Below are 22,109 nucleotides of genomic sequence, written 5' to 3'. Positions count from 1 at the left end.
CTCTCCATGCTACTTTATCCTGTGGGAGGCTCTGCATCTCCGAATAACTATTGCATCCTACATGTTTCTGAATCTGCTTACTGTATTCATCTTTTCATCTCTCTCTACAATTTTTACTTCCAACACTTCCCTCCAATACTGAATAGGTGATCCCTGAATGTTTCAGGATGTGTCCTGTCAACCGACGCCTTCTTTTGGTCAATTTGTGCCACAAATTTCTTGTCTCGCCAATTCTATTCATTACCTCTTGTTACATTATCTATCCACCTAGTCTTCAATATTATTTGTAGCACCACACTTTGAAAGCTTGTTCTCTTTTTGTTCAAACTATTTCTCGTCCATGTTTCAATGTCCATGTTTCACTTCTTTACCTGGGTACACTCCAGAAAAATATTTTCAGAAAAAAATTCTCAACACTTAAATTTATATTTATGGTTAAGAAATTTCTCTTCTTCAGAAATGCTTTTCTTCCTCTGCCAGTCTACATTTTATATCCTCTCTACTTTGCCCAAATAGCAAAACTCATATACTACTTTCAGTTTCTCCTTACCTAATCTAATTCCCTCAGCATTACATAATTTTATTCAACTGCATTCAATTATTCTTGTTTTGCTTTTGCTGATGTTCATTTAATATCCTTTCAAGATAATGTCCATTCTGTTCAGCTGCTCTTCCAAGGTTTTGTGTTCTCTCTGACAGAATTACAATGTCATTGGCAAACCTCAAAGCTCTTATTTCTTTTCCCAGATCTTTAATTTCTACACCAAATTTTTCCTTTACTGCTTGTTCAGTGTACAGATGGAATAATATTGGGGATTGGCTACAACCATGTCTCACTCCCTTCTCAACCACTGCTTCCCTTTCATGCCCCTCCACTTTTATTAGTGCCGTCTGGTTTCTGTACAAGCCGTAAATAGTCTTTCTCTCCTTGTATTATACCCCTGCTACCTTCTGAATTTAAAAGAGAGTATTCCAGTCAGCATTGTCAAAAGCTTTATCTAAGTCTACAAATGCTATAAACTTAGGTTTGTCATTCCTTAACCTATCCTCTAAGATAAATTGGAAGGTCAGTATCGCCTCATGTATTCCTATATTTCTCCATAATTCTAACTGATCTTCCCTGAGGTCGGCTTCTACCAGTTTTTCCATTCTTCTGTATAGAATTTGTGTTACTATTTTACAACTGTGACTTATTAAAATAATGGTTTGATAATTTTTACACCTGTCAGCACCTGCTTTCTTTAGAGTTGCAATTATTACATTCTTCTTGAAGTCTTAGGGTGTTTCACCTGTCTCATACATCTTGCTCACCAGATGGAAGAATTTTGTAATGGCTGGCTCTCCCAAGACTATCAGTACTTCTAATAGAATGTTGTATACTCCGGGGGCTTTTTGCAACTTAGGTCTTTCAGTGCTCTGGCAAATTCTTCATGCAGTTACATCTCCCATCTCTTCTTCATGTGCGTCCTCTTCTATTTCCGCAAAATTTCCCACAAGTACATCTCCCTTGTATAGACCCTCTATATACTCCTTCCGCCTTTCTGCTTTCATTTCTTTGCTTAGGACTGGATTTACATCTGAGTTCTTGATATTCATACAGTTTGTTTCTCTTTTCCCCAAAGGCATCTTTAATTTTCTTGTAGGCAGTACCTACTTTTCCCCTAGTTAAATATGCTTTTGAAGCCTTACATGTGCCCTCAAGCTATTCCTGCTTAGCCATTTTGTTCCTGTCAGTCTCATTTTTAAACATTTGTCTTCCCTTTCACCTGCTTCATTTGCTGCATTTTTATATTTTATGCTTTCATCAATTAAATTCTGTATCTCTTGTGTTGTCCAAGGATTCCTACTAGGCATTGTCTACCTATTTGGTACTTCACTGCCTTCACTATTTCATCTCCTGAAGCTACATATTCATCTTCTGCTGTATTCCTTTCCCTTGTTCTAGTCAGTTGTTGCCTAAGGCTCCCTCTGAAACACTCAGCAACCTCTGATTCGTTCAGTTTATCCAGGTCCCACCTCCTTAATTTCCTACCTTTCTCCAATTTCTTCAGTTTTAATCTACAGATCATGACCACTATATTGTGGTCAGTGTCCACATCTGCTCCTGTGATGCTATACGTTGTAAGAGTACTATTTTTTTCAGTCATATCACACATTCTATTGAGATTCTTTATTTCTATCTTACAAGTAATGGCAGTTGCCTCACTCAATAACTGTTAGCCTCCAGTTGGTGGTGTTAAGTTCAGTGCAGCCCATGCTGTTTGTGGTGTCTCAACATTCACAGTGTAGAAATTTAATTAAATGTAACTACTTTTTCCAAGAATATTCAATAATGATTTCAACAGTTGCAGAGCTGTAGAGGTGTATATGAACTATAAAATGTCCTAAAACTTCAGACTGCTGGAAAAATTTAAATGTAGCCTGTTCATAATGCTTGTGTGTAACATAAGCAGCCTTAAAACATTCTGTTGTTTATGCACTATGTGGTTCTTAAATTTGATCTCTTTCTGATAATTAATTATCCAAAATTGTAATACTTTGGTACTTTATTTTTTGAGCATTGAGAGCTATATTTGGCATAGCCAAAGGGACTGCGTCAGGATAAGGAGAAAATTTATGAACTTTAAACCATATGTCAGCTGAAAGCTTCAAAGTATGGTTCCCAACAAAGCATCCCAAATGAAAGTTAGTTACTGAGGTTCTGTAAATGCAAACAAAATAAAATTGATGAGCAACTCTTCAAAATAACTAGAAGGAAGAAGTAAACACATGTCTTTAAAATAGGAACTACGTTTTACAGTTTTCTACCTTATTTAATATTTTCTAAATAGTTAAAGCAGTCATGAGATTCTAATCCTTTGCTTAGAACACATTAATTTGCCAATATATTAGGTACATTTGCAGCAAAATGATATAACTGTATCTGTGTTTACATCTGCACTCTGTAACAACAGAGTGTATGCTGGTGTATAGTGTATCAGTATAATTTTGTTCTCTTCCTACAAAATGTGTGCATTGATTTTTCTAATTTTATTTTCAATGTCATTTTGAAGGAAGTGGTGCATTTCTCAACTCATTTAATAGTGTATTATCTTGGAATTTCTACCAAAGGGAACTCCAGGTAGGAGCTACAGTAGTCTCAGGCGATTGTTATTGACAACCTTGGACCTTGGAAAGTGTTCACGTGGTTTCTGCCTTGTCTTCTCACCACAGAGCACAAATTTCATTATCTTGATATGTCAAACAGATACTGACATGCTACCAAATTGAAGGGGAACATTTCTTTGCACTGGACTGTGGCCAGCAATGTATGGTTGCACCATTACATCCTGAAATTGAAAAAAAGGCGGCATGTAATGGCACAAAGAGACAAATCTGCACCCTTCAAAGCCAAAAACTGACTCTCTGTGGGTAATGTTCTTTCAGGAGTCTTTTTTGATTTTAGAGGAGTTCTTCTCACAGATTTTCTCCACGAACATAGTACTATTAATGCTGCATACCATTGCCTACTTCTGGACCAAATATAAAATGCGTATCATTATAAAAGATGCACATTTCCATTCCGGGATGTAATTGTGCTTCATAACAATGCTTGACAACAAACAACTGCCCAAACTCAACAAAAAATTCTGGAAGTGTTCTGGACAACACTAGAACATTTGTTTGGACCAATAAAGGAAGCAGTCATAGAATAGAAATTTGACAACAGTGACACTGTGGAAGTGTTCATGTGCGACTGGTTACTGTCACAGTCGTTCACATTTTATGAAAATGGGATCAACAAACTGCCTGTATGCTAGGGGAAATGTGTTTCCCATTCAAGAGACTATATAAGTTCACGTATATGAATTTTTCTGAAGCTTAAAGAATTATGTTTGATTCACACTCATTGGTAATGTATTTCCAAAAAAAGTTAAATATAATAATTTAACCATCAAAAACATTCTTTGTTGGCCCTCATACCATAACAGACAGTTCTCTCATGATAAACTAAGTAATTTACTGAGAAAAATAAATATCATTTTGAAAATGATTATGAATGAGGATTATGAACACAAACATTATGGAACCACTCTCTTGTATGGACTGCTATTGATGCTAACTCGAAACTTAATAAATTTATTAATTAGATTCCAAATATGTTTCAAGAAATATTTCCTAAAAGGTAGTAGGTAGGTAAGTTTTATGTGGTGTTGTCTGAAGAGCGAAGTACCAAAGCAAGAATGGTACCTCACAGTGCAACCACAAGAAATAACTGTCACTGCAAGCTCCATTGACAAATGAGCATCTACTTATGGCAAGCAGAGGACTGCTCAGCCCAGTCCACAATCATCGAGTAACACAGTAAGACAACAGCATCATCTTCTACTAGGCCATGTGTGTACTCAATGTCTTAGGCAGAACTATATGTGAAAGTTCTTTTAAATGTACAGTGATGAAGAGACTTTTGTTCTGTCTGTAATAGGTGATAACATTAATGTTCAAAGACAGTTGTGAACACACATGATATTTTTGTGGAAATGAATTGTACAAAATTAAGTAAATCATCCTTACCTATGTTGTAATAAACTGAACTAATATTTCATGTGTTATAGCATCCACTCAGTCTCCTCCCAGAGCAAACCAAAGAACCCACTACAGTACTGCTGAGTGGTTTTTTTTTCCTCCTCCCCTTCTGGGTGCTTCGCTGTGTAGCTACTTCCAGAATTGGCCTTTCACTCTACTGCAGCTTCTGCACTACATTGCAACTCCCGTCATATAAACCTTGGCTTCCATTTTCTTGCTTTTTTAAAAATTGTTTAAATAATACAGTGTTCTATTATATCCCACAGCTCATTAGGCTGTTACTTTTGGTTAATTAAGATCTTTGACACTTTTTTTCAGCTAGAGGCCTTCTAAGTGCTCCTGTACTCAAGAAATGGGGAATTCTGTGCCCAAATTCACAGTTGCGGGCTTGTAAGGAATTTCAATTCACTCTTCAGAAAGCTGCTGCAGCCATTGATTTTAAAATTGAAGATGGTGTCGTGTATTCAGTTCAAGAAGAACAAGGGATTGCGGGCTACATCCAAGCTTTGGATCATTTGTTGTCATCTTTTACTCCTCAAATAATATTAATAATTTTGCAAAACAAACGAGCTGATAGATACAAGTAAGTACGTGTTTTATAGAAATAGTCATCTATGATAGTTACTTTTTCTAACATGCCTCAACAAGTATTACCATATTAAGTGTTACTAAATGAGTTTGTTCACTAAAATCGCTGGTCAGTCTGTAATCTCTCTCATTATGTAGTTTTCTAAGTTGTCCTTGAGTTTAGTTTGACAGGTATTAACTCCAGTAACATGTTGAGCATGTCATGTTGGGAAATGAAAGCCCATTTGGACTGTGATATGAGTAATTAATCACTTTTTTTCTCACGCACACAAGTAAATGCACTAAAATATGTCTTAATGCTTAGATTGATTGATTAGTTAGTAGGATCACAACAACGTATTGTAGATTTTTGGATGAATGATATTCTAACTTACCATTTTTTGGTCCACAAATTGCAGCACCTACATTCCCGTTAAGAAAACAATAGGTTGCTACTCACCAAGTAGTGGAGATGTTGAGCTGCAGACAGGTACAACAAAAAGACTTCTAAAGAAGGAAGGTTTTGGCCAAAAGGCCTTCTTCTGAAGTTAGACTACACACACACACACACACACACACACACACACACACACACACGCGCGCACGCATGCAAATGCAACTCATACACATCTGCCCGCTGTCTCTGACTGCTGACACTAGTCTGGCCTGGAATATGTCCAGCTACGTCCACTTCATTTGCATTAAAATCAAAGTTGCATTTGCATTACAATCAAAGTTGTATTTCCTATACCACTCTGTTTATCATTCCAGTTGCTTGTTTCCTGTCTCTCTTAGTGGTTCCCTAGGTGAATGTTTCATCTGCCCATTGGGTAACCATCAGTTTTATAATAGTTAACATATAAATAGTCAACGTTAATTTGAGCCACTTTATTTTCAGTGGTTTTGTTACATATTTTGTCATACTGTAATTGATTTTCATAGGTGTTGTCAAACTGGATACATTACTTATTCCCATTAGTTGTTTATCTATACTAGAGGCAATCAGAAGAAATCATCAGAAAACTGAAGGTGATTTTGGCATATTGCTGTAACAGCAATCCATTCTTATTTTTTGCAATTTATGCATCTGGAGCCTTTTTGGGGGGCAGTTGAGAATAATTTTGGGCAAAGTGAGTCTCCATCCTGACTCCATTCCAAATTTTGAATTTTCCACTAGTCTAAATGAAGTATAATGAAAGCACTGATGTCCATTTTCTTCTGTATACACTGATGGGGGAAAAATTGCAACACCAAGAAGGAGTTGTGCAACATAAACAAAAGTTGATAGGCATGTTTCTAAATCTGAAAGATGATGTCTATTTAAATTTTGAGCCAGTCCTATAAGAGAGGTCATATTAGTGGCACAATGGGGATAGACATCTGGTTTGATTCAAATAAATGATGTAACAGTTTTGAGCACTAGTTACTATAGACATTGGATTTACTGAGTTGATGTTAGTCAAGAATGTCTTTAGGGTGACAAACGCACTTTTATCAACGTCTTACTGAGTTTGAATGAGGTCATGTAATAGACCTATGAGAAGCTGGATGTTCCTTCTGCAATATTGCAGGAAGATTTGGCACAAATGTAGTCACTGTACATGATAGCTGGCAACAGTGGTCACAAGGATTCATTGTCACAAGATGACCAGGCTGCAGACAGCAAAGAAATCATCAGAAAACTGAAGGTGATTTTGGCATATTGCTGTAACAGCAATCCATTCTTATTTTTTGCGATTTATGCATCTGGAGCCTTTTTGGGGGCAGTTGAGAATAATTTTGGGCAAAGTGAGTCTCCATCCTGACTCCATTCCAAATTTTGAATTTTCCATTAGTCTATATGAAGTATAATGGAAGCACTGATGACCATTTTCTTCAGTATACACTGATGGGGAAAAAATTGCAACACCAAGAAGGAGTTGTGCAACATAAACAAAAGTTGATAGGCATGTTTCTAAATCTGAAAGATGATGTCTATTTAAATTTTGAGCCAGTCCTATAAGAGAGGTCATATTAGTGGCACAATGGGGATAGACATCTGGTTTGATTCAAATAAATGATGTAACAGTTTTGAGCACTAGTTACTATAGACATTGGATTTACTGAGTTGATGTTAGTCAAGAATGTCTTTAGGGTGACAAACGCACTTTTATCAACGTCTTACTGAGTTTGAATGAGGTCATGTAATAGACCTATGAGAAGCTGGATGTTCCTTCTGCAATATTGCAGGAAGATTTGGCACAAATGTAGTCACTGTACATGATAGCTGGCAACAGTGGTCACAAGGATTCATTGTCACAAGAGGACCAGGCTGCAGGCAGCAACGTGGCACTACTGAGAGGCATGACCATCATGTTTGGCTCATGGCTCTCATGAATCATATTGAATCTGCAGCAGAGGAGCAATTTGAGCAGCAATTGGGACCACAGTGACACAACAAATTGTTACAAACTGGTTACTTCAAGAACAACTGTGAGCCAAACACGCTGTAGCGTTCATTCCACTCACCCCAAAACACCAACATTTGCAACTTCTCAGTGGCAGCAGAGGTCATGTGTTGGTTAGGAGGACACCAGTTGAGGGCTCGCAACCAGTTTTTCTGTGTGCTAGATGCACTGACCTACACCTGCAATTAGGGTTTGCAGTATGATTTCGTATAACAGCAAGAACACTTTTTTGGTTATCTCACACACCCTGACTGAAAATTTTTATGTCAGTCAGGTGATTCCACATGTTGTGCTGCCATTAAAGAACAGGATTCAAGGGTTTATTTTCCAATATGATAATACCACTGTTTAACCCAACACGTTCTATAGTGTGTTGGCTTGTTGCCTTGAGTTGCTTGATCACCTAATCTGTCTCCAATCAAGCACGTATTGGATATCATAGGGCAACAACTCTAGCATCATCCACAACCAGCATTAACCAACCCTGTATTGATTGACCAAGTGCAAGAGAACTTCATTCCACAAATGGTCATCTGACACCTATACAACACAATGCATGTTTGCATCTGACATTCTGGTAGTTACTGTTAGAACTTCAAGTTTAACACATATATTTCGGAACGACACAACAACACATACAAGTCACAGAGTAAGTTGACATGTGTACTCGTTAGCATTCGAATAAGCACTGAGTCCCAGTCTAGCAGCCACTGCTCGGCTCCCGCTTAGGTGGCACAGCTGCTGCATGGCTGGCAGACAGCGCCGCACGTAGAGGACGCGTGTAATTGCGCGGCGGCACTTTGAATGATCGGCGAGTCACAACACTTTTCCCCCCTTTGAAATTGTTGCACTGGTCTTGATGGAGGTGTCCTGGAGATGGCTAACGTCCATAGGCATTGTTTGAGTCGCCGTAAAGTCTCGAGAAGGCGGCTTCCTGTATGGACGGAAGTGTCCCCGATGATAACGTGTCGAGCTGACAGGAGACGGAGGGGTCGAATCTGCTGGGGCCCCATGCACCTATCTGCCCATTGTGGCAAGTCCAGTTGATATGACAGGAGACATGGGCGATGTGTCGGCATCCATTGGAGGAGGAGGCGAGTAGATTTGCTCAGACAGAGGATGGTCCTCCAGTTCCTGCATGGGCACATCTCCTGGTGGTGTCCGTTCTGGTGCTGGCATCGCGATGACGGTGAGAGGGCTGCGTTGTGAGTATTGAGAGATGCCAAGATCCCGAGCATCAGGTAGAGCCAAAGGTGGTGTGGCGGCATTCGGAACAGGCGTTGCTGGCACCCGTGGCCGAAGCTGGTCCGAATGACCCACTGCAACACCCGTGTCCGTCTGGATTTCACACAAGCGTCTGCCACGGTGTCTTAAGTGGCGGCACGGGATCCATTATGGCCTCCTGCCATATCCCCGTACCCAGACGAGGTCGTCGGCGGTGACCCGGCCATGTGAAGGCGCCCGCTGCCGTGAGGTGGGAGGCCGCAGAAGATGAAGTAGCGTGCGGGGCTGTCGGCCATGTAAGAGCTCAGCCGGGCTGTGGTCGCCCATGGGGGTGAAGCGGTAAGACGCCAGAAACTGGAGAAGCGCCTCATCAGCAGCAGAAGAAGTCAGAAGTTTCCGCATCTGAGCCTTAAATGTGCGGATCAGTCGTTCAGCCTCACCGTTGGATTGTGGATGGAACGGCGGGGCCGTGACATGCGTAACGCCGTGACGAGCACAAAAATCTGCAAATTCGGAAGAGGCAAATTGCGGACCATTATCAGTAACAAGAGTAGAGGGGAGGCCTTCCAAAGAAAAAATGCGGGCGAGAGCACTGGTGGTTGCCGCGGTGGTAGGTGACGTGCAACGTACAATGAAAGGAAAGTTAGAGTAGGCGTCAATTACGAGGAGCCAATAAGTACCTAAAAAGGGGCCCGCAAAGTCAGCATGAATGCGTTCCCAGGGCTTCTCAGGTGAAGGCCACGGGGACAAAGATGACTTCGGGGCAGCGGCCTGTGACGCACAAGGTCCGCAGGCAGCGACCATGTGTGCTATTTCAGAGTCAATGCCAGGCCAGTAAACATGACGGCGCACCAGAGATTTAGTGCGAGACACACCCCAGTGCCCTTGGTGAAGGAGGCGCAGGACCGAAGCACGCAAAGACGCAGGTACCACAACACGCGGCGAAGCATTGTCAGTGGAGAGGAGGATAACACCATCCCTAGCCGTGAGGCGGTAGCGCAAAGTGTAGTAGTTCCGCAACGGATCAGAAGTCTTAGCGGACGGGCGATCTGGCCAACCCTTCTGAATACAGCGTAAAACCTGGGAGAGGATAGGGTCAGAACCCGTAGCAGCTGCCAGCCTGTCCCCAGTGATGGGGAACCCGTCCACAACCCGCTGCTCGGAAAGGAAACACAAAAGTTCGTCCCTATTGAATGCCTGATCAGGACCCATGGGAAGGCGAGACAGAGCATCAGCATTCGCATGTTGAGCCGTTGGCCGGAAATGAATCTCATAATTGAAACGGTACAAGTAAAGAGCCCAATGCTGAAGGCGGTGTGCAGCCTTGTCGGGAAGTGACATTGATGGATGAAACAAGGAAACAAGTGGTTTGTGATCCGTAACAAGATGAAATTTTGAGCCATAGAGAAAAACACCAAATTTATGAAGAGCATAAATGATGGCCAAAGCTTCTTTCTCAATTTGAGAATACTTTTGTTGGGCATCCGTAAGCGTTTTGGAGGCATAAGCAATGGGTTATTCCGAACCGTCAGAAAAACGGTGTGCAAGGACTGCACCGACCCCATATTGAGAGGCGTCTGAGGCAAGAACAAGGTGTTGGCCAGGTCGATAAGTAGCCAGGCACGGGGCCTATTTCAGCATAGTCTTTAATTTCTGGAAAGCCACTTCACATGACGCGGACCAGTGAAAAGACACGTTTTTATGCAACAGGCGATGCAACGGCTGAGCCACCGAAGCCACAGACAGTAAAAACTTGTGGTAGTATGCTATTTTCCCCAAGAAGGCCTGCAGTTCCTTAACAGATGTAGGGCGAGGAAGGGCATCGATCGCAGCGACAGTCTGTTGAAGCGGACGAATACCATCCCGAGAGAGTTGAAACCCCAAGTACGTGATAGATGCCTGAAAAAATTGTGATTTCTGAAGATTACACTTAAGACCGTCAGTCTGTAAGACATTAAAAAGTGTGCGGAGATTTTGAAGATGTTCTTCAGTGGTGGAGCCAGTGACAACAATGTCGTCCATGTAATTAATACACCCCGGGACAAGGAGCAATAATTGTTCCAAGAGAGCAGGGGCGCTAGCAACCCCGAATGGCTAGCGTTGATATTGATAGAGGCCGAAAGGCGTGTTAAGGACCAGAAACTGCCGGGAAGCAGCGTCGAGAGGAAGTTGATGATAAGCTTCTGACAGGTCAATTTTAGAAAAATACTGGCCTCCAGCAAGTTTAGTGAACAGTTCTTCAGGACGGGGCATAGGGTAAGTGTCGATGAGGCATTGAGCATTTACAGTGGCTTTGAAATCGCCACAGAGACGAATATCACCATTTGGCTTAGCAACTACGACAGGAGAGGACCACTCACTGGAAGTGACAGGAAGCAAGACCCCTGACACAGTGAGACGATCCAACTCCCGTTTTACCCGATCACGAAGGGCCATAAGAATGGGCCGAGCCCGAAAAAACTTAGGCTGAGCAGTGGGTTTGAGCGTGATATGAGCTTCAAAGTCGTTTGCATGGCCTAACCCAGGAGAAAAAAGGGACGAAAATGTCATCGACAAGGAATCCAGTTGAGCATAAGGAATAGCGTCAGAGACAATATTGACAGAGACAATATGGAGAACCCAAAAACGTGAAAGGCATCGAAACCAAAAAGATTTTCTGCGTTGCTCTGGTCGACCACAAATATAGGAACAGTGCGAACGACGGATTTGTAAGATACCTCAGCATTAAACTGTCCCAAGAGAGAAATCTTACGTTTATTGTACGTCCGTAATTGCCGAGTGACAGGGGACAGGAGATGAGAACCCAGCTGAAGATACGTCTGAGAATTAATTGTAGTGGCAGCAGAACAGGTATCCACTTGCATGCGAACATCTCGACCAAGGATTTGGACAGTGAGGAATAACTTCCCTGAAAGGGAAGAAGTGCAATCGACAGACAACACAGAATCAGAATCAGCGTCATGTTCATGAACATCATGTATGCGGTCGGATTTACAAACGGAAGACACATGACCTTTCTTTTTGCAATTGTGACACACAGCCCAACGTTGGGGACAATCCTCGCGTGAATGTTTCGTAAAACACCGCGGACATGAAGGAAGATGCTGGGGGTTTTGCTGCAGTTTCTTAGCGGGTTGTTTACGGCTAGGCCGAGGCTGCGCGTGGGAGTGCACTGCGGCCACGTCGGCCGACGGGGACGCGCCGCAAGCGTCGTCAACAGTGCACAGAGGTTATATTTCCCCGACATCACCCCACGCTTCTATTTGCGCCCCAGCGGCGCGAGAAATTTCAAAACACTGCGCAATGGAGAGTACTTCATCTAGAGTTGGATTTGCGAACTGAAGGGCACGTTGCTGAATTTCTTTGTCAGGCGCCGACCGGATAATAGCATCCCGTACCATGGAATCGGAGTAGGATTCTTTGTGAACGTCAGTAACAAATTGACACTTTCGACTGAGGCCATGAAGTTCAGCAGCCCAAGCGCAATAGGATTGATTTGGTTGTTTTTGACAATGATAAAAGGCAACATGAGAGGCTACCACATGTGTTTGCTTCTGAAAATAGACAGACAGAAGTGAGCACATTTCAGCGAAGGACAAAGACGCAGGATCCTTCAAAGGAGCCAATTGCGACAACAACCGACACATTTGAGGTGAAATCCAGGAAAGGAACCGAGACTTACATGGTTGTTCATCCATGACATGAAATGCCAAGAAGTGCTGTCGAAGACGTTTTTCATAATCAGACCAGTCTTCCGTCAAAAGGAGGTATAGCCAACGACGAGAAACGCCCCGCATTTGACGCCGCGACGAAATCGCGAATCGCCGCTACTAGAAGCGTTTGCTGTTCAAGGAGATTTTGCAAGAGTTGCTCGACAATAGCCATGGAACCCTGTGAGTCAATGGTGAAAAGGAAAATTCCACTACCTCGTCGCCAATTGTTAGAACTTCAAGTTTAACACATATATTTCGGAACAACACAACAACACATACAAGTCACAGAGTTAAGTTGACATGTGTACTCGTTAGCATTCGAATAAGCACTGAGTCCCAGTCTAGCGGCCGCTGCTCGGCTGGCCGCTTAGGTGGCGCAGCTGCTGCATGGCTGGCAGACAGCGCCGCACGTAGAGGACGCGTGTAATTGCGCGGCGGCACTTTGAATGATCGGCGAGTCACAACAGTTACACTGGTTATTAATGTACCATGACTTCATATTTGCAATGGATTATTTTGTGCTTACATTAATCTGTGATATTGCAACTTACATATGTTACCTAGACATATGTGTTGCCAAAATTTCTTCACTCTACATTTTTTTTTTTTTTTTTTTTTTTTTTTTTGTGATTTTTTCCTGTCAGTGTATTAATGAGGGTTGAATCAGTACTTAATTCTCAAGAGCTTTTAGTGCACTATTTGTGGAAGTATAATTCAAAGTTTTCTCAAAATCTCTGAATCCCAGACAAAGTGATGATCAGTACCTTTTGCTCCAAGTATGATTATGTCGTTAGTTTACAAATGGTCCATTGTGCTATATCCACGTTGGAAGCCATCTTATGTTATAAGTTAAACCTCAGTGTTTTTTGGTGCTGAGTGAGTGATAATTTCCGTGGATATCTTTAAAGCTACAGATAGGAAACTGAGAGGTAAGGAGTATTTGTCATCCCATTTTTCTGTCTCCTTCTTATCATCAAAGCATATAAATTTTAAACACTGGTCTGCAATCCAACTGTACCTTTTTCAGTTCAGTGTTCTGTGTAGATCACATTTTATATTGCACAGCTCTTGCACAACAACATGTTTTGGCCTAGAATGTGAAATAAAATATGCAGAAAGCATTCCTTTTTCACAAATATTCTGTAAACAGTTTTGCAAGTTCCTGTTGTCTTACTCCAGATTTAATCATTTCAGTTCAGACATTCTTTCTTGTTATGTTGCATTTTTCATACCTTAAATGGCTGTACAGACCGCATCTAGCATTACTCTGAGAATTTCGCTAGTTTAATAAGAGTTTGTTTTTCTTATCAATCTCTTGAACTTAAAAAAAATCATGGAGTGTGTGTACTACAATGTGTAATATAAAATCTGTCTTCTGACATTTGATGAAATTTCATTTCTACCCAGCATAATTTTTGTCTTCTTCACATTTGTATTGTTTTCAAGTGTTTCTCTTATAAAATTTTCACTATATCTTCTCATATACTCTCAAATGTGTTTATTAATATTTTTATTTAAATGGACATACTATCGTTTACTGATGTTCTTCCCTTCTTGTTTCATTTTAAATTTTCTTTGCAGTGTTTTCTACTCTCTGGAAAGTTGCCGCTGTACTTGTGTGAAAAATCCCCATTATCTAGAATACTGAAACTATCATTTTATTTAATTTGACTTAAATAAATTCTCATAGTGTTAAATTTCTGACTTTCTGTGTGCAAAAGTGGTTCAAAATCTATTAATTGTGCACTTCAGGGAGACAATGTAGTGGCTGAGGGAAGTAGTACAGTCAACGAAGTCACAAGACAGTGTGTAACTTTCTACACCTACATCTACATCTATACTCTGGAAACCACTGTGAGGTATATGGCAGAGGGTACACCAGGGTTTCTTCCTGTTCCATTCATGTATGGAGTGCAGGAAGAACGTTTGTTTTAGGTCAGTTACTTCAGTGTTTCTGTGACATTCTCCCATGCATCATACAAACCTGTAATCATTCATGCTGCCCTTCTCTGTGTAGATTCAGTATTCCCTGTCAGTCCTATTGTGTACAGGCCGCACACACTTGAGCAATACTCTAGAAATGGTCACACAAGTGGTTTGTGAACAACCTTCTTTGTAGGCTGATTGCACTTCCCCAGTATTGTACCAATAAACGAAAGTTTACCAACTGCATTACCCATAATGAGCCTATGTGATAATTCCATTTCATATCCCTGCAAAATGTTACTCCCAGGTACTTGTATGAGTTATAATTTCATTTCGTGAAGTATACAATTTTCCATTGCCAGTCTCTGCACCACTGTGAAATCTTATCAAGATCTGACTGAATATTTATGCAACTTCTCGTAGATAGTATTTCATAATAGATAACTGCATCATTCACAAATAGTTTGAGATTACTATTAATATTGTCTGCAAGGTCAATAATATACAACATGAACAGGAAAGGTCCCAACACACTCCCATGGGGAACATCTGACTTTACTTATACATTTGATGATAACTCTCCATCCAGGTTAACATGCTGCATTCTCCCTACCAAAAAATCCTTAATCCAGTCACATATTTCACTTGATACTCCATATGATAATAGTTTTAACAGTAAGTGTTGTGTGGTACTGAGTCAAATGCTTTTCGCAATCAAGAAATACTGCATCTACCTGCCTGCCTCGATCCAAAGCTTTCAGTCTGCTTCTATATCTATACTCTGCAAACCACTGTGAGTTGTATTGTACCAGTTATTAGAGTTTCTTCCTGTTCCATTCACATATGGAGCATGGCAGAAATGATTGTTTGAAAGCCTCTTTGCATGCAGCATTTATTATAATCTTATCCTCACGATCCCTGTGTGAGCAGTAGGTGGGGGTTGTAGTATATCCCTACAGTAATCAATCAAAGCTTGTTCATGAAACTTTGTTAATAGATTTTGTCAGGGTAGTTTATCAGGGTGTGTATGACCCGGGACAACTGGGTGATCCGGGAAAAACCCAGGAATTTTTTCATCTGGGAGAAAACCGGGAAAAATCTAGGAATTTTTTAGAATTCCGGGAATTTTTCATTGCTTTTGTTTTCAGTTAAATTTTTGTAATTTTAATTGGTAAGAACCGATACTCTAACAAAGGATATTACTGTGTCTCAGTACTGCAGCAATAAAACATGAATGAGAGAAAAACAAAAATAAAACTTAAATTGCAAGGAAAATGGGCCATATAAAGCAACAAAACAGTGAGCATACAAGCGTCTGCCAACAGCAAAATGTGTCAAATGTTTTAGGAAGACTGTGCAATGCTTTGTAACAACGAATTGCCTCCGATGAGTGTGACACCACAACTGTTTACATTAGATTTGTTTTAGCAGTTATGAGCGGGATCATGCGCATGCGCAGTTGAGTAGTGCCTTCTCCCGCTTCTGGCAACAGAAATGTGGCTGTTGGCTGTATAAGCAGTCGTAGCAAGCAGCTAGATGCTACCGGGAAATATTTTACTGGAGCACCCAAGCTGCCAGATTCATGCATGGGCAGCAGGCCCAAATCTGTGCCCCCCCCCCCCCCCCCCCCCCCTCTCCGCAAATTCATATTCTTGAGGGAAAAAATCCTTGTTTCACAAAGCGACTAGCATTCAGCGCACGTTAGTCTATCGATTATTCATATGACTTTGAAATGCATCCCGTCGGGTTTTGAACACATTTTAAGTTGATTTCTGTTGTGGCTGAGCACCTGAAGGATAATTTGGAAAATATTTCGAGTAGATTTCCCCACCATGTTATAGTTCTGGGTGGAGATTTTAATTTGCCGGATATAGATTGGGAGACTCAAACGTTCATAATGGGTGGCAGGTACAAAGAATCCAGTGGAATTTTTTAAAAGTGCTTTACCTGAAAACTACCTCCAGCAGTTAAACAGAGAACCGACTCATGGCGATAACATATTAGACCTTCTGGTGACAAACAGACCCGAACTATTTGAAACAGTTAATGCAGAACAGGGAATCAGCGATCATAAAGCAGTTACTGCATCGATGATTTCAGCTGTAAATAGAAATATTAAAAAAGGTACGAAGATTTTTCTGTTTAGCAAAAGTGACAATAAGCAGATTACAGAGTACCTGCTGGCTCAACACAAAAGTTTTGTCTCGAGTACAGATAGTGTTGAGGATCAGTGGACAAAGTTCAAAATCATCGTACAATATGCGTTAGATGAGTATGTGCCAAGCAAGATCATAAAAGATGGAAAAGAACCACTGTGGTACAACAACCGAGTTAGAAAATTGTTGCGGAAGCAAAGGGAACTTCACAGCAAACATAAACATATCCAAAGCCTTGCAGACAAACAAAAATTACGCGAAGCGAAATGTAGTGTGAGGAGGGCTATGCGAGAGGTGTTCAGTGAATTCGAAAGTAAAGTTCTATGTACTGACTTGGCAGAAAATCCTAAGAAATTTTGGTCTTATGTCAAAGCGGTAGGTGGATCAAAACAAAATGTCCAGACACTCTGTGACCAAAATGGTACTGAAATGGAGGATGACAGACTAAAGGCCGAAATACTAAATGTCTTTTTCCAAAGCTGTTTCACAGAGGAAGACTGCACGGTAGTTCCTTCTCTAGATTGTCGCACAGATGACAAAATGGTAGATATCGAAATAGACGACAGAGGGATAGAGAAACAATTAAAATCGCTCAAAAGAGGAAAGGCCGCTGGACCTGATGGGATACCAGTTCAATTTTACACAGAGTACGCGAAGGAACTTGTCTCCCTTCTTGCAGCGGTGTACCGTAGGTCTCTAGAAGAGCATAGCGTTCCAAAGGATTGGAAAAGGGCACAGGTCATCCCCGTTTTCAAGAAGGGACGTCGAACAGATGTGCAGAACTATAGACCTATATCTCTAACGTCGATCAGTTGTAGAATTTTGGAACATGTATTATGTTAGAGTATAATGACTTTTCTGGAGACTAGAAATCTACTCTGTAGGAATCAGCATGGGTTTCGAAAAAGACGGTCATGTGAAACCCAGCTCACGCTATTCATCCACAAGACTCAGAGGGCCATAGACACGGGTTCACAGGTAGATGCCGTGTTTCTTGATTTCCGCAAGGCGTTCGATACTGTTCCCCACAGTCGTTCAATGAACAAAGTAAAAGCGTATGGACTATCAGACCAATTGTGTGATTGGATTGAAGAGTTCCTAAATAACAGAATGCAGCATGTCATTCTCAATGGAGAGAAGTCTTCCGATGTAAGAGTGATTTCAGGTGTGCCGCAGGGAAGTGTCATAGGACCGTTGCTATTCACAATATACATAAATGACCTTGTGGATGACATCGGAAATTCACTGAGGCTTTTTGCAGATGATGCTGTGGTGTATCGAGAGGTCGTAACAATGGAAAATAGTACTGAAATGCAGGAGGATCTGCAGCGAATTGACGCATGGTGCAGGGAATGGCAATTTAATCTCAATGTAGACAAGTGTAATGTGCTGCAAATACATAGAAAGATAGATCCCTTATCATTTAGCTACAAAATAGCAGGTCAGCCACTGGAAGCAGTTAATTCCATAAATTATCTGGGAGTACGCATTAGGAGTGATTTAAAATGGAATGATCATATAAAGTTGATCGTCGGTAAAGCAGATGCCAGACTGAGATTCATTGGAAGAAACCTAAGGAAATGCAATCCGAAAACAAAGGAAGTAGGTTACAGTACACTTGTTCACCCACTGCTTGAATACTGCTCAGCAGTGTGGGAATCGTACCAGATGGGGTTGATAGGCGAGATAGAGAAGATCCAACGGAGAGCAGTGCACTTCGTTACAGGATCGTTTAGTAATCGCGAAAGCGTTATGGAGATTATAGATAAACTCCAGTGGAAGACTCTGCAGGAGAGACACTCAGTAGCTCGGTACGGACTTTTGTTAAAGTTTCGAGAACATACCTTCACCAAAGAGTCAAGAAGTATATTGCTCCCTCCTACGTATATCTCGCGAAGAGACCATGAGGATAAAATGAGAGAGATTAGAGCCCACACAGAAGCATATCGACAATCCTTCTTTCCACGGACAATACGAGACTGGAATAGAAGGGAGAACCGATAGAAGTACTCAGGGTACCCTCCGCCACACACCATCGGGTGGCTTGCGGAGTATGGATGTAGATGTAGATGTAGATGAATCGTAAGTTGATTTGTGAATGCGTGCATAGTGTACATGATGTCTCTGTCAGGGGAATCCTCGTCGCATGTAGAAACAACCTTTCCTACAGACAAAAGGGGCTATACGAGCTGAGTGGAGTAATGCCGAATGGATGAATGCCAACCGTTGTCTGATTGTATGGTTGATTGGGTTTGTGAATGATGAGTGTTGTTATAATTACTAGCGAAATCTATAGATTCAGACTACAGAAGTGGAAATAAATGAATAACAGGTAAGGAAGATTACATTTACCTTCTCGTTGTATCCAAGAAAATAAAATTTTGACAGAAAATTTTTGGACATATCGCTATACTAGTAGGGCCAGTTGTACTGTTCCCTGGTAGCAGCCTCTTTAAGTTCTATTCTGGAAGAAGCGTGGAAAATGCATTGGATGAACAAGTAACAATGCCTAACCGGAGAATACTTGCGGGATAACTAAACCGGTGATTGTGGCAGGGTTAGTGAAGTTAACCTACGAATATGCTTTGACATTGGCAGGAATAGTTACAGAATTAGTGATAACAAGACTGTTCATTAGAACCAAGAAGGAGAATAAACGGGGACATCATACAAATTATGGAACAATATGACGATTCCAAGTTTGTGTAAAAATTTCATACTACTACTTTTCGATCTCATGTTTGAGAAACTGGAGCATATGAATGCAGTTTGAAGTTATTTCCTAACGTAAAGCTTTTTTCTTGTAGTAGGCCTAATAGGCATTTGATATTGGTACTTTGGGAATCATATTCTGTCATTACAAAAAACACCATTTGTGCCAGAACAGTCTCGTTTATTTTGTGTGTATTACAATTGTTGCAGTATTAGAAAGGCCTGTTTTGTTTTGTCTAGCAGACAGTGACAAAATAGACGTAATCAGATCAGGAAACTACATCAGTCTTGGGTCCTATTTGTATTAACAGCTTTTTCAGTATTAGACAACAACATTTTGACTGTTCAAAGAAATTTCGGGCTTGCAGCCGGTCGTCGTTCAATACTTCGCACGATATTTCAACTGGGCACCTACCAGTCATCTTCAGGTGAGCCGTCGCAGACTGGCGATAACGTCCTCCGCTCTGCAATATATAGCGTACTGTAACTATTCTGCACATGCGTCGAAAACTTGATAGTTGAACCAACACTGCTCGCCGGCAACGCCCTTGCTGGTGGAATAGCGGAACTCAGTCGCCCTCTGCGTTGCTGTTTGCCACGGCCGTCGATGCACTCTGTCGTCTTCGATTTGAGCACATCGTGGAGATGATGGGATTCCATGCACTGTCCAGCTGGTAGCCGCTGTCACGGTTTAACAGATTTTCTGCCAGTCGTATTTCTATGGATTCTTTAATAATGGAGTCCCAGAAAGACATTGCTGTGGACAAAATCATTGTTTTCTCATACTCCATTGAATGTCCAGTAGAAATACAATGTTCAGCAATAGCGGACTTGCTTGGCTGAAAAAGGCGGGTGTAACGTTGATGTTCAGTGCAGCGTTCTTTCACGGTGCGTGTGGTTTGACCTATGTAAGCCATACCACATTGGCACGGTATCTTGTAAATTCCGGCCTTTCGTAGTAACAGATTGTCCTTAACTGATCCAACAAGGTCCACAATCTTCGATGGTGGGCGGATAACCACTTTGACCTGAAATTTTCGGAGGATTCTTGCTATTTTAAACGAAGTGCTGCCAACGAAAGGAAGAAAAGCTAAAGATTGTTCCGGCATGTTCTCCTCTTTATTCACTTCCTGCTTCTTAGTTTTAACTGTTAGTGCCCTGTTAATCTGCCAGATGGAATATCCATTTTTGCTGAATACTGTCTTTAGATGGGTGAGTTCTTGAGATAAGCTATCTAGATCTGAGACAGTATGAGCTAGTGTTTTAAGCAAACTCATGGTTTGCGATGGGTGATGGCAACTCGATGCTTGCAGGTACAAATCAGTATGAGTGGGTTTCCGGTAAACTGAATGCCCTAGAGAACCATCATTCTTCCTTCGAACCAGGACATCCGAGAAAGGCAAACAACCATCTTTCTCTATTTCCATGGTGAACATGATGTTGCTATTAATGGAGTTGAGGTGATGTAGAAACTCCATTAATTTATCTTCTCCATGAGGCCACACTATGAAAGTGTCATCCACATACCACCAAAAAACTGTTGGCTTCAGGGCAGCTGATTCAAGCGCTCTCTCTTCAAAATCCTCCATAAAAAGGTTGGCAACCAAAGGAGACGGGGGCTACCCATGGCGACACCGTCAGTCTGTTCAAAATATTCTTGATTAAACATAAAATGAGTTGAGGAAAGTGCGTGCCTGAAGAAAGCAGTGATATCAACAGGAAACATGTTACCAATCAGTGTCAAAGAATCTGCAAGAGGAACTTTTGTAAAAAGTGAGACCACATCGAAACTTACTAGAAGGTCTACACTGCTAAGACGAAGAGCCCCCAGTCTATTGATAAATTCAGCTGAGTTTCGTATGTGATGTGAGCACTTGCCTACAAAAGGTCTCAGTAAGGAAGCAAGATGTTTAGCTAAATCATATGTAGGTGCTCCAGTGTTGCTCACTATTGGACGCAGAGGAAGACCCTCTTTATGAATCTTTGGAAGGCCATACAGTCTTGGAGGTACACAACCATGTGGTCTTAACCTCTTGATGGTCTCTTGCGGTAAGGAGGAGGAATTTAATAGTGCTGGAGTTTTTCGTTGCACATGTCCTGTAGGATCGTAATCAATCCTCCTATAGGTAGAGTCACTTAGCAGACCATACATCTTATCTTTATACACACCACGAGGTAACAAAACAGTTGCATTACCTTTGTCAGCTTTCAATACCACTACGTCAGGGTCCTCTCTCAGATTTCGTAATGCAACCCTTTCTGCAGAGGTTAAATTATTGCGTTGAGTAGGAGCCTTAAACAGAGCACGGAAAGTTTCCCTTCTTATTTCGTCTGCGGCATCCAAAGGAAGACGTCGTACAGCTTCTTCAACACCACTCAAAATACTTATTAATGGCGGTGCTGTAGGTGTAGGTGCAAAATTGACTCCCTTGCGTAATACAGACAGTGTAGCGTCGTCCAAATTCTTCTCCGTGAGATTGACAACGGAACGTCATACCATTATCCCTTCTGGCAACGGCTTCTGTGGCAACAGTCGATCAAATTTTGATATCTGCCAACAGTTAGCATCATTGTGGATCCACTCGAACTTGGCCGAAGTCACTCCATCAACCCAGTCCCATGATACAGGAGAAAGATACCTTGCAACCTTCAGATGTAACTGGTAAAGTTATGCTGAAATAGCATCTAACCTTCGTCTTGTATAGCAAATCCTCTCCTTGACAATAGCATGACTAGCCTTCTCAGTAATCTTCCGTGCAGTAGCGGTCTTAATGAAATGAGTCACTCTAGCAAGTTTT

General features: G+C 41.4%; 1 protein-coding gene across 1 annotated transcript in view; it reads left to right on the top strand.

The window, feature by feature from the left end:
* LOC126149511 (piwi-like protein Siwi) overlaps positions 1 to 22,109 on the top strand; it is a 211,500-nt gene that overhangs the window by 122,889 nt on the left and 66,502 nt on the right. The window contains exon 8 of the mRNA XM_049915822.1: positions 4,885 to 5,149. Within this exon, the coding sequence (XP_049771779.1) occupies positions 4,885 to 5,149 (265 nt within the window). The remainder of the gene's footprint in view (positions 1 to 4,884; positions 5,150 to 22,109) is intronic.

The sequence above is a fragment of the Schistocerca cancellata genome, chromosome 1 (assembly GCF_023864275.1).
Source record: "Schistocerca cancellata isolate TAMUIC-IGC-003103 chromosome 1, iqSchCanc2.1, whole genome shotgun sequence".
Classification (NCBI taxonomy): Eukaryota; Metazoa; Arthropoda; class Insecta; order Orthoptera; family Acrididae; genus Schistocerca; species Schistocerca cancellata.
The sequence above is the reverse complement of the archived record's forward strand: the minus strand, read 5'-3'. Positions and strand labels throughout refer to the sequence as shown.